The sequence below is a fragment of the Oncorhynchus nerka genome, unplaced genomic scaffold (assembly GCF_034236695.1).
Source record: "Oncorhynchus nerka isolate Pitt River unplaced genomic scaffold, Oner_Uvic_2.0 unplaced_scaffold_2669, whole genome shotgun sequence".
Taxonomy (NCBI): domain Eukaryota; kingdom Metazoa; phylum Chordata; class Actinopteri; order Salmoniformes; family Salmonidae; genus Oncorhynchus; species Oncorhynchus nerka.
The window spans coordinates 34-12,500 of NW_027038631.1; the positions used below are offsets into that span (position 1 = coordinate 34).

The 12,467-nt window shown below is 49.5% G+C and overlaps 2 protein-coding genes across 2 annotated transcripts in view; both read right to left on the reverse strand.

The window, feature by feature from the left end:
- Positions 1 to 4,284: 4,284 nt before the first annotated feature.
- Positions 4,285 to 9,547, reverse strand: LOC135567046 (uncharacterized). The gene is made up of 3 exons (XM_065014555.1): positions 9,532 to 9,547; positions 6,052 to 7,376; positions 4,285 to 4,377 (listed from the first exon to the last, which is right to left on the reverse strand). The coding sequence occupies exons 1-3, from the start codon at positions 9,545 to 9,547 to the stop codon at positions 4,285 to 4,287; spliced, it is 1,434 nt and encodes a 477-aa protein (XP_064870627.1).
- LOC135567047 (kinesin-like protein KIFC3) overlaps positions 9,337 to 12,467 on the reverse strand; it is a 22,246-nt gene continuing 19,115 nt past the window's right edge. The window contains exons 13-15 of the mRNA XM_065014556.1: positions 12,309 to 12,438; positions 11,283 to 11,512; positions 9,337 to 9,987 (exon numbers count right to left, since the gene is read on the reverse strand). Of these exons, the coding sequence (XP_064870628.1) occupies positions 9,856 to 9,987; positions 11,283 to 11,512; positions 12,309 to 12,438 (492 nt within the window). The 3' untranslated portion in view covers positions 9,337 to 9,855. The remainder of the gene's footprint in view (positions 9,988 to 11,282; positions 11,513 to 12,308; positions 12,439 to 12,467) is intronic.

The window sequence follows — 12,467 nt, forward strand, 5'->3', positions numbered from 1 at the left end:
TGATTCCTCTACTCTTCCTGTGATCTACATTCTCAGAATAGATTTGGCTTCGGCCCACATATTCCATCAGAAAGCACCAAGGGATAGATTCAGTCTGGAGGGGCTGTAAACTGTCTAAAATGGGCCGTTCCAGGTGTTTTGTTGTGAAATGATAAACATGGTAGGAGCTGAAGACCATGAAGAATACATGGTGACAGCAGCTTGGGCACTACAGTTCTGTCTCCTCTACGCCAATATCAGCTCGTTTGTATTTTGTGCAACACCCTTTTCTGAAGTATAGATGTGTGTGTGTGTCCAGGTGATCGTCTGAAAGGCAGCGAGGAGGAGCTAGCTGGAGCTGTAGGAGCCATAGGGGTCACAGCAGAGGGGGACTCAGACTGACCCCTTAATCCAGAGACACACCACGCGACCCTGGATCTGACCCTACCAATGTGTCGGTTCCTGTTCTGTACATCTGAATGTTTGTTGTGGGAATCGGAGGCTTTAGGTTTCCGTAGCTGTTAAAGCTACCGGGGAGTGTGAATATGCCAGTTAGATGTCACCTTGATGACTTCTGAACTCTAGTCCTAGTACGTGTCACACATGACACTCTATTCCCTATATAGATCACTACTTTTGACAAGTAGTGTGCTAGATAGGGAGTAGGGTGCCATTTGGGATGCAGAGCCTGTGTGAAAGTCCGACCAGACTTTGTCAGTGTAGTGCTAGCTAGAAGATCATTGGGGACTGTTGTATACAGCTGTTGTAAGGATCGTCTGTTATTCATGCGTCTTTTTAATTATATTTTTCCAGTAAAATGATTTGGATTTTCCCAATGTTTGTGTCTTGTGACCTTTTCTGTTGAGACTGTGAATAGTATGTACAATAGACAACACAGAAGGAGTTCCCCCACATTTTTTTTAAATTCCAAATTTATTTTGAAAATCAGCTGAAAACTGATCCTTAACCAATCAGATTGTAAAGTGACCCTAATCCACTTGTATAATAAGTTACTGCAACAGGAAATGTATTGCTACTCTATTGACATAAAATATACTATTAACCCAACAGTTGACTGTCTGGTTCAACTACGATGGAAAACAGATTACAATGAACAAAGACATTTTTGGTATGATGATATTTCACTAATTATACATCTAAAGCACCTAAATTGGCCTGAAAAGCGCAAAACTATTTATTTCACAAAGTGCTTCCCACCAGTCCCCAAAACACACCAAGTTTCTCTATCAAAGTAGGCTACATATGTAGGATCTTAATTTGAGCCAGGTTGCTACAGCAGGAAAATAATCCCGTAGCAACAGGAGATGTGAATTATTATGTGGATTATAATTAATGGACATTTTTTTTGTAAGGGTTGATTACATTGCTCATAATGGAAAATCAAGTCATGAATGGAAATGACAAATACATGACAAGTTTTCTGTTTCCTGCGTTGCAGGATGGTTCTCCTGCAACAGAGTGATCTAAGATCCTACATCTGCATTGCAGGATGGTTCTCCTGCAACAGGGTGATCTAAGATCCTACATCTGCATTGCAGGATGGTTCTCCTGCAACAGGGTGATCTAAGATCCTACATCTGCGTTGCAGGATGGTTCTCCTGCAACAGGGTGATCTAAGATCCTACATCTGCATTGCAGGATGGTTCTCCTGCAACAGAGTGATCTAAGATCCTACATCTGCATTGCAGGATGGTTCTCCTGCAACAGGGTGATCTAAGATCCTACATCTGAATTGCAGGATGGTTCTCCTGCAACAGAGTGATCTAAGATCCTACATCTGCATTGCAGGATGGTTCTCCTGCAACAGAGTGATCTAAGATCCTACATCTGCATTGCACATATTATAACAGCACTTAGTTATTTATCATATTGTCACACAGGGCTAGCTACCTACTTCACTCTCCGTCTGGGTTCCAAATAGCACCCCTGGGCCCATAGGGTCCTGGTCAGAAGTAGGGTACTATATAGGGAACGGTACCATTTGGGACGCAAAGAGAAGAGGTAATTGCTCACTTCACTGAAAGCGAGTGAATTAGGCCGAATGAGAGAGATACGATAACACCCACAAACCGCTTTTTCCAACTTCACAATAATGACACATTTTGTGATAGAGGTCATCATTGAAAGTAGGTATATCCTTCACTCTGGTCCATGGAGTTAACATGCCCCCTGCTGAGACTTCAGCAGGCCACACTAACACTCTGGTCCATGGAGTTAACATGCCCCCTGCTGAGACTTCAGCAGGCCATACTAACACCCTGGTCCATGGAGTTAACATGCCCCCTGCTGAGACTTCAGCAGGCCACACTAACACTCTGGTCCATGGAGTTAACATGCCCCCTGCTGAGACTTCAGCAGGCCATACTAACACCCTGGTCCATGGAGTTAACATGCCCACTGCTGAGACTTCAGCAGGCCACACTAACACTCTGGTCCATGGAGTTAACATGCCCCCTGCTGAGACTTCAGCAGGCCATACTAACACCCTGGTCCATGGAGTTAACATGCCCACTGCTGAGACTTCAGCAGGCCACACTAACACTCTGGTCCATGGAGTTAACATGCCCCCTGCTGAGACTTCAGCAGGCCACACTAACACTCTGGTCCATGGAGTTAACATGCCCCCTGCTGAGACTTCAGCAGGCCACACTAACACTCTGGTCCATGGAGTTAACATGCCCCCTGCTGAGACTTCAGCAGGCCACACTAACACTCTGGTCCATGGAGTTAACATGCCCCCTGCTGAGACTTCAGCAGGCCACACTAACACTCTGGTCCATGGAGTTAACATGCCCCCTGCTGAGACTTCAGCAGGCCACACTAACACTCTGGTCCATGGAGTTAACATGCCCCCTGCTGAGACTTCAGCAGGCCACACTAACACTCTGGTCCATGGAGTTAACATTCCCCCTGCTGAGACTTCAGCAGGCCACACTAACACTCTGGTCCATGGAGTTAACATGCCCCCTGCTGAGACTTCAGCAGGCCACACTAACACTCTGGTCCATGGAGTTAACATGCCCCCTGCTGAGACTTCAGCAAGCCACACTAACACCCTGGTCCATGGAGTTAACATGCCCCCTGCTGAGACTTCAGCAGGCCACACTAACACCCTGGTCCATGGAGTTAACATGCCCCCTGCTGAGACTTCAGCAGGCCACACTAACACTCTGGTCCATGGAGTTAACATGCCCCCTGCTGAGACTTCAGCAGGCCACACTAACACCCTGGACCAGAGACTACCTGAAGGTAGCTGTACTAACACCCTGGACCAGAGCTAGTACAGCCCAATCCATCACTTACACAAAACTCAGATTGATCCTACACACTACAGTACCTTTTTAAAATAGGCCATGTCTATATTGGAATCAAAGAAGCTCACGTGTTATCATATAGAAGATATAGCTTGATAATTAATACTGCAAGAATAGAACAGCACAGATGTGTATCTACTGTGACACTCATCTCTTGGAGAACATGTTGCATCTTAATGAAACATCTCTAAGCATTGTGATGGTGGAAATAGCATTCAAGGCCTGTATTCCCAAAATGTGTCTGAGTAGAAGTGTTGATCTAGGATCAGTTTGGCATCTCAGGTCATAATGAAGACTGTTATAATAACTACAGGGAGTTCCTGATCCTAGACCAGCACTCATATTCTGAGATGCTTGAAACATACAACCCCTGATGAAGAACTCCTGGCAATTCAGTCAAAGGAAACAGCATTTTTTGTTTAGTTGTGGTTCTAGTGGGAAGTTTCAAAGGTAGAGGTTGTCTTGGCACTCGGGTTAGTGTGTTGTTGATGATGATGTCATACTGGTTGGTGCATCATGCAGATGAGCTGATGACACGGGCCTTTTCTGAACAGGAGCAGACAGAAGACAGTAGAGACTTCTTATCTGAACAGGAGCAGACAGGAGACCGTAGAGACTTCTTATCTGAACAGGAGCAGACAGGAGACAGTAGAGACTTCTTATCTGAACAGGAGCAGACAGAAGACAGTAGAGACTTCTTATCTGAACAGCAGCAGACAGGAGACCGTAGAGACTTCTTATCTGAACAGCAGCAGACAGGAGACCGTAGAGATTTCTTACTTGAACAGCAGCAGACAGGAGACCGTAGAGATTTCTTACTTGAACAGCAGCAGACAGGAGACAGTAGAGACTTCTTATCTGAACAGCAGCAGACAGGAGACAGTAGAGACTTCTTATCTGAACAGCAGCAGACAGGAGACCATAGAGACATCCTATCCCTTCAATCTTATCTGTTATCCTGATGACGTTGTCACGGAGACCTCAAGTCATAGCCCTTCTTTATCAGGATAATTTTAGACTCAGCTGGGGTCTGTTCAGGTGGGTGTAACGTTACAGCTGGGATCTGTTCAGGAGGATGTAACGTTACAGCTAGGGTCTGTTCAGGAGGATGTAACGTTACAGCTGGGGTCTGTTCAGGAGGATGTAACGTTACAGCTGGGGTCTGTTCAGGAGGATGTAACGCTACAGCTGGGGTCTATTCAGGTGGGTGTAACGTTACAGCTGGGGTCTGTTCAGGAGGATGTAACGCTACAGCTGGGGTCTATTCAGGTGGGTGTAACGTTACAGCTGGGGTCTGTTCAGGAGGATGTAACGTTACAGCTGGGGTCTGTTCAGGAGGATGTAACGTTACAGCTGGGGTCTGTTCAGGAGGATGTAACGTTACAGCTGGGGTCTGTTCAGGTGGGTGTAACGTTACAGCTGGGGTCTGTTCAGGAGGATGTAACGTTACAGCTGGGGTCTGTTCAGGAGGGTGTAACGTTACAGCTGGGGTCTGTTCAGGAGGATGTAACGTTACAGCTGGGGTCTGTTCAGGTGGGTGTAACGTTACAGCTGGGGTCTGTTCAGGAGGGTGTAACGTTACAGCTGGGGTCTGTTCAGGGGGGTGTAACGTTACAGCTGGGGTCTGTTCAGGAGGATGTAACGTTACAGCTGGGGTCTGTTCAGGGGGGTGTAACGTTACAGCTGGGGTTTGTTCAGGTGGGTGTAACGTTACAGCTGGGGTCTGTTCAGGAGGATGTAACGTTACAGCTGGGGTCTGTTCAGTTGGGTGTAACGTTACAGCTGGGGTCTGTTCAGGTGGGTGTAACGTTATAGCTGGGGTCTGTTCAGGAGGATGTAACGTTACAGCTGGGGTCTGTTCAGGAGGATGTAACGTTACAGCTGCGGTCTGTTCAGGAGGATGTAACGTTACAGCTGGGGTCTGTTCAGGAGGATGTAACGTTACAGCTGGGGTCTGTTCAGGAGGATGTAACGTTACAGCTGGGGTCTGTTCAGGAGGATGTAACGTTACAGCTGGGGTCTGTTCAGGAGGGTGTAACGTTATAGCTGGGGTCTGTTCAGGTGGGTGTAACGTTAAAACTGGGGTCTGTTCAGGAGGATGTAACGTTACAGCTGGGGTCTGTTCAGGTGGGTGTAACGTTACAGCTGGGGTCTGTTCAGGTGGGTGTAACGTTACAGCTGGGGTCTGTTCAGGAGGGTGTAACGTTACAGCTGGGGTCTGTTCAGGAGGATGTGACGTTACAGCTGGGGTCTGTTCAGGTGGATGTAACGTTACAGCTGGGGTCTGTTCAGGAGGATGTAACGTTACAGCTGGGGTCTGTTCAGGAGGATGTAATGTTACAGCTGGGGTCTGTTCAGGTGGGTGTAACGTTACAGCTGGGGTCTGTTCAGGAGGATGTAACGCTACAGCTGGGGTCTGTTCAGGAGGATGTAACGTTACAGCTGCGGTATGTTCAGGAGGATGTAACGTTACAGCTGGGGTCTGTTCAGGAGGATGTAACGTTACAGCTGGGGTCTGTTCAGGAGGATGTAACGTTACAGCTGGGGTCTGATCAGGAGGATGTAACGTTACACCTGCGGTCTGTTCAGGAGGATGTAACGTTACAGCTGGGGTCTGTTCAGGAGGATGTAACGTTATAGCTGGGGTCTGTTCAGGTGGGTGTAACGTTAAAACTGGGGTCTGTTCAGGAGGATGTAACGTTACAGCTGGGGTCTGTTCAGGTGGGTGTAACGTTACAGCTGGAGTCTGTTCAGGTGGGTGTAACGTTACAGCTGGGGTCTGTTCAGGAGGATGTAACGTTACAGCTGGGGTCTGTTCAGGAGGATGTAACGTTACAGCTGGGGTCTGTTCAGGTGGATGTAACGTTACAGCTGGGGTCTGTTCAGGAGGATGTAACGTTACAGCTGGGGTCTGTTCAGGAGGATGTAACGTTACAGCTGGGGTCTGTTCAGGAGGATGTAACGTTACAGCTGGGGTCTGTTCAGGAGGATGTAACGTTACAGCTGGGGTCTGTTCAGGAGGATGTAACGTTACAGCTGGGGTCTGTTCAGGTGGATGTAACGTTACAGCTGGGGTCTGTTCAGGAGGATGTAACGTTACAGCTGGGGTCTGTTCAGGAGGATGTAACGTTACAGCTGGGGTCTGTTCAGGTGGGTGTAACGTTACAGCTGGGGTCTGTTCAGGGGGGTGTAACGTTACAGCTGGGGTCTGTTCAGGAGGATGTAACGTTACAGCTGGGGTCTGTTCAGGTGGATGTAACGTTACAGCTGGGGTCTGTTCAGGAGGATGTAACGTTACAGCTGGGGTCTGTTCAGGTGGGTGTAACGTTACAGCTGGGGTCTGTTCAGGAGGATGTAAGGGGTCTGCTACAGCTGGGGTCTGTTCAGGAGGATGTAACGTTACAGCTGGGGTCTGTTCAGGAGGATGTAACGTTACAGCTGGGGTCTGTTCAGGAGGATGTAACGTTACAGCTGGGGTCTGTTCAGGAGGATGTAACGTTACAGCTGGGGTCTGTTCAGGAGGATGTAACGTTACAGCTGGGGTCTGTTCAGGAGGATGTAACGTTATAGCTGGGGTCTGTTCAGGTGGGTGTAACGTTAAAACTGGGGTCTGTTCAGGAGGATGTAACGTTACAGCTGGGGTCTGTTCAGGTGGGTGTAACGTTACAGCTGGGGTCTGTTCAGGAGGATGTAACGTTACAGCTGGGGTCTGTTCAGGAGGATGTAACGTTACAGCTGGGGTCTGTTCAGGTGGATGTAACGTTACAGCTGGGGTCTGTTCAAGAGGATGTAACGTTACAGCTGGGGTCTGTTCAGGAGGATGTAATGTTACAGCTGGGGTCTGTTCAGGAGGATGTAATGTTACAGCTGGGGTCTGTTCAGGAGGATGTAACGTTACAGATGGGGTCTGTTCAGGGGGGTGTAACGTTACAGCTGGGGTCTGTTCAGGAGGATGTAACGTTACAGCTGGGGTCTGTTCAGGAGGATGTAACGTTACAGCTGGGGTCTGTTCAGGAGGATGTAACGTTACAGCTGGGGTCTGTTCAGGAGGATGTAACGTTACAGCTGGGGTCTGTTCAGGTGGGTGTAACGTTACAGCTGGGGTCTGTTCAGGTGGGTGTAACGTTACAGCTGGGATCTGTTCAGGAGGATGTAACGTTACAGCTGGGGTCTGTTCAGGTGGGTGTAACGTTACAGCTGGGGTCTGTTCAAGAGGATGTAACGTTACAGCTGGGGTCTGTTCAGGTGGATGTAACGTTACAGCTGGGGTCTGTTCAGGAGGATGTAACGTTACAGCTGGGGTCTGTTCAGGAGGATGTAACGTTACAGCTGGGGTCTGTTCAGGTGGGTGTAACGTTACACTCAGCTGGGGTCTGTTCAGGAGGATGTAACGTTACACTCAGCTGGGGTCTGTTCAGGAGGATGTAACGTTACAGCTGGGGTCTGTTCAGGTGGGTGTAACGTTACAGCTGGGGTCTGTTCAGGAGGATGTAACGTTACAGCTGGGGTCTGTTCAGGAGGATGTAACGTTACAGCTGGGGTCTGTTCAGGTGGATGTAACGTTACAGCTGGGGTCTGTTCAGGAGGATGTAACGTTACAGCTGGGGTCTGTTCAGGAGGATGTAACGTTACAGCTGGGGTCTGTTCAGGAGGATGTAACGTTACAGCTGGGGTCTGTTCAGGAGGATGTAACGTTACAGCTGGGGTCTGTTCAGGTGGATGTAACGTTACAGCTGGGGTCTGTTCAGGAGGATGTAACGTTACAGCTGGGGTCTGTTCAGGAGGATGTAACGTTACAGCTGGGGTCTGTTCAGGTGGGTGTAACGTTACAGCTGGGGTCTGTTCAGGGGGATGTAACGTTACAGCTGGGGTCTGTTCAGGAGGATGTAACGTTACAGCTGGGGTCTGTTCAGGTGGATGTAACGTTACAGCTGGGGTCTGTTCAGGAGGATGTAACGTTACAGCTGTTCAGGAGGGGGTCTGTCTGTTCAGGAGGATGTAACGTTACAGCTGGGGTCTGTTCAGGAGGATGTAACGTTACAGCTGGGGTCTGTTCAGGAGGATGTAACGTTACAGCTGGGGTCTGTTCAGGAGGATGTAACGTTACAGCTGGGGTCTGTTCAGGAGGATGTAACGTTACAGCTGGGGTCTGTTCAGGAGGGTGTAACGTTACAGCTGGGGTCTGTTCAGGTGGGTGTAACGTTACAGCTGGGATCTGTTCAGGAGGATCTGTTCAGGGAGCGTTACAGCTGGGGTCTGTTCAGGTGGGTGTAACGTTACAGCTGGGGTCTGTTCAGGAGGATGTAACGTTACAGCTGGGGTCTGTTCAGGTGGATGTAACGTTACAGCTGGGGTCTGTTCAGGAGGATGTAACGTTACAGCTGGGGTCTGTTCAGGAGGATGTAACGTTACAGCTGGGGTCTGTTCAGGTGGGTGTAACGTTACACTCAGCTGGGGTCTGTTCAGGAGGATGTAACGTTACACTCAGCTGGGGTCTGTTCAGGAGGATGTAACGTTACAGCTGGGGTCTGTTCAGGTGGGTGTAACGTTACAGCTGGGGTCTGTTCAGGAGGATGTAACGTTACAGCTGGGGTCTGTTCAGGAGGATGTAACGTTACAGCTGGGGTCTGTTCAGGAGGATGTAACGTTACAGCTGGGGTCTTTTCAGGTGGATGTAACGTTACAGCTGGGGTCTGTTCAGGAGGATGTAACGTTACAGCTGGGGTCTGTTCAAGAGGATGTAACGTTACAGCTGGGGTCTGTTCAGGAGGATGTAACGTTACAGCTGGGGTCTGTTCAGGTGGGTGTAACGTTACAACTGGGGTCTGTTCAGGAGGATGTAACGTTACAGCTGGGGTCTGTTCAGGAGGATGTAACGTTACAGCTGGGGTCTGTTCAGGTGGATGTAACGTTACAGCTGGGGTCTGTTCAGGAGGATGTAACGTTACAGCTGGGGTCTGTTCAGGAGGATGTAACGTTACAGCTGGGGTCTGTTCAGGAGGATGTAACGTTACAGCTGGGGTCTGTTCAGGAGGATGTAATGTTACAGCTGGGGTCTGTTCAGGAGGATGTAACGTTACAGCTGGGGTCTGTTCAGGTGGGTGTAACGTTACATCTGGGGTCTGTTCAGGTGGGTGTAACGTGAGCGAATGGAATGGCATCAAACACCTGGAAACCATGGAAACCATGTGTTCTTCCCAATTAAGGTGCCACCAACCTCCTGTGCATGACATGAACAGACATTATGATCGGTAGACTAGAGAATCTGCAATATTCTCAATATTTAATCTCACTGAATACACACCTGGTAGCTTTTATACTGACTGACTGATAAACAGACTGATAGGTTGACTGACTGGCTGGCTAGCTGGCGAACTGATAGACAGACTGATAGACAGACTGATAGACTGACTGGGAAGAGGGGGTTGTTTGATGTTGTTATTGCTTGTTGATGTATTTGGTTGGCTGCGTGTCTGTTGAGTCCCTGGAGTCCTGGTCGTCCATGGGAACAGGAAGTTGGATGACTTCAGGAAGGGGAGTTCTAGTCACACTGATGGCTTCCTCCTCCTCTCTGTATCTTCCTGGCTGCAGGCCCCAGCTCCACCTTACAAACCCTCTCAGCAAACTTCAGAGAACACATGGTCTCTCCCACGTTACTCTCCAGAGCAGACACCTGGAAGAGGACCAGAGGATCAGAGAGGACACTTCCAGACAGATATGACAGTATAATCAGTGTGTTTGATGTAGTGTACTGTATGTTGTGTAAGCCAGGCTGCACCACCTTAGCCTAGTTGTCTTGTAATGTGTAGGCTAAATACAGTATGGACTTCTCCATTCAGAATGCTTTTTAGTCCAGGACAAGGCTTAATGTCCGGGAAGCCAGCCCTATGAGTATACATATAGATGGATATACAGACATTGTAATCTGTGTGTATCAGACTGTCCTGAGTCCCTACCTGCACCCCCATATCAGACGTACTGTTCTGTCCTGAGTCCCTACCTGCACCACCATATCAGACATACTGTTCTGTCCTGAGTCCCTACCTGCACCACCATATCAGACGTACTGTTCTGTCCTGAGTCCCTACCTGCACCACCATATCAGACGTACTGTTCTGTCCTGAGTCCCTACCTGCACCACCATATCAGACGTACTGTTCTGTCCTGAGTCCCTACCTGCACCACCATATCAGACGTACTGTACTGTCCTGAGTCCCTACCTGCACCACCATATCAGACGTACTGTACTGTCCTGAGTCCCTACCTGCACCACCATATCAGACGTACTGTTCTGTCCTGAGTCCCTACCTGCACCACCATATCAGACGTACTGTTCTGTCCTGAGTCCCTACCTGCACCACCATATCAGACGTACTGTTCTGTCCTGAGTCCCTACCTGCACCACCATATCAGACGTACTGTTCTGTCCTGAGTCCCTACCTGCACCACCATATCAGACGTACTGTTCTGTCCTGAGTCCCTACCTGCACCACCATATCAGACGTACTGTACTGTCCTGAGTCCCTACCTGCACCACCATATCAGACGTACTGTTCTGTCCTGAGTCCCTACCTGTACCACCATATCAGATGTACTGTTCTGTCCTGAGTCCCTACCTGCACCACCATATCAGACGTACTGTTCTGTCCGGGGTCCCTACCTGCACCACCATATCAGACGTACTGTTCTGTCCTGAGTCCCTACCTGCACCACCATATCAGACGTACTGTTCTGTCCTGAGTCCCTACCTGCACCACCATATCAGACGTACTGTACTGTCCTGAGTCCCTACCTGCACCACCATATCAGACGTACTGTTCTGTCCTGAGTCCCTACCTGCACCACCATATCAGACGTACTGTTCTGTCCTGAGTCCCTACCTGCACCACCATATCAGACGTACTGTTCTGTCCTGAGTCCCTACCTGCACCACCATATCAGACGTACTGTACTGTCCTGAGTCCCTACCTGCACCACCATGGCCGTCTTGTTGCCCTTGCCCAGTGAGTCCTGCAGCAGGTATGTGAGGCGACTGTTTCTGAAGGGGATGTGTTTCTCCTTCCCCCTCAGAGCCTGGATAACGTCCCCCAGAGCCAGCAGGGAGCGGTTGATGTTCTGGGCCTCCTTCAGCCTCTCTCCTTCAGCTCCTGACTTCCAGACCCTCTCAGAGCCAGCCAGGTCCACCAGGTTCAACTTGCCTGCAGATGTCACAAAGAAAAATCAACCGTTAACGTAACATTTTCTGGTCCCTTGAATCGTGTCAATATTTGGAACCGGCCCACTTGCCAAATGAGTAGTGCACCCCGGACAAAACACACCTCGCAGACGAACGGTGAAAAGCAGCGGGCGTCGATGAACGGTGGTGATTCAGCATGTAGAATCACGTGATGAACAGAAAATGACAGCCGCTGTTCTGATCACAGGCAATAGGACAGCCACCTGCTGCTTCTAACGGTTAGTTGGCACTGTGTGTCCCGTCTCTAAGGTGTGACGTACCTGATCACAGGCAATAGGACAGCCACCTGCTGCTTCTAACGGTTAGTTGGCACTGTGTGTCCCGTCTCTAAGGTGTGACGTACCTGATCACAGGCAATAGGACAGCCACCTGCTGCTTCTAACGGTTAGTTGGCACTGTGTGTCCCGTCTCTAAGGTGTGACGTACCTGATCACAGGCAATAGGGCAGCCACCTGCTGCTTCTAACGGTTAGTTGGCACTGTGTGTCCCGTCTCTAAGGTGTGACGTACCTGATCACAGGCAATAGGACAGCCACCTGCTGCTTCTAACGGTTAGTTGGCACTGTGTGTCCCGTCTCTAAGGTGTGACGTACCTGATCACAGGCAATAGGACAGCCACCTGCTGCTTCTAACGGTTAGTTGGCACTGTGTGTCCCGTCTCTAAGGTGTGACGTACCTGATCACAGGCAATAGGACAGCCACCTGCTGCTTCTAACGGTTAGTTGGCACTGTGTGTCCCGTCTCTAAGGTGTGACGTACCTGTGGTCTTGGCCCCGCTGGCCAGGTCAGTCCCCAGCACAGTGATCATGAGGAGGGCATGAGAACGAGAGCTGTGCTGGTTCATCTGGGTCCCGAAGGTGATCCTGTTACGACGCGCCTGCGCCAGAAGCTACACAGGAAGTGACAGATTTCATGGAA

Excerpts from the sequence above, each read along its gene's own strand:
- LOC135567046 (XM_065014555.1), bottom strand. Across the intron at positions 4,378-6,051 it reads CACCTGAACAGACTCCAGCT|ATCCCAGCTGTAACGTTACA; the intron begins GTAACGTTACAC and ends CCTCCTGAACAG.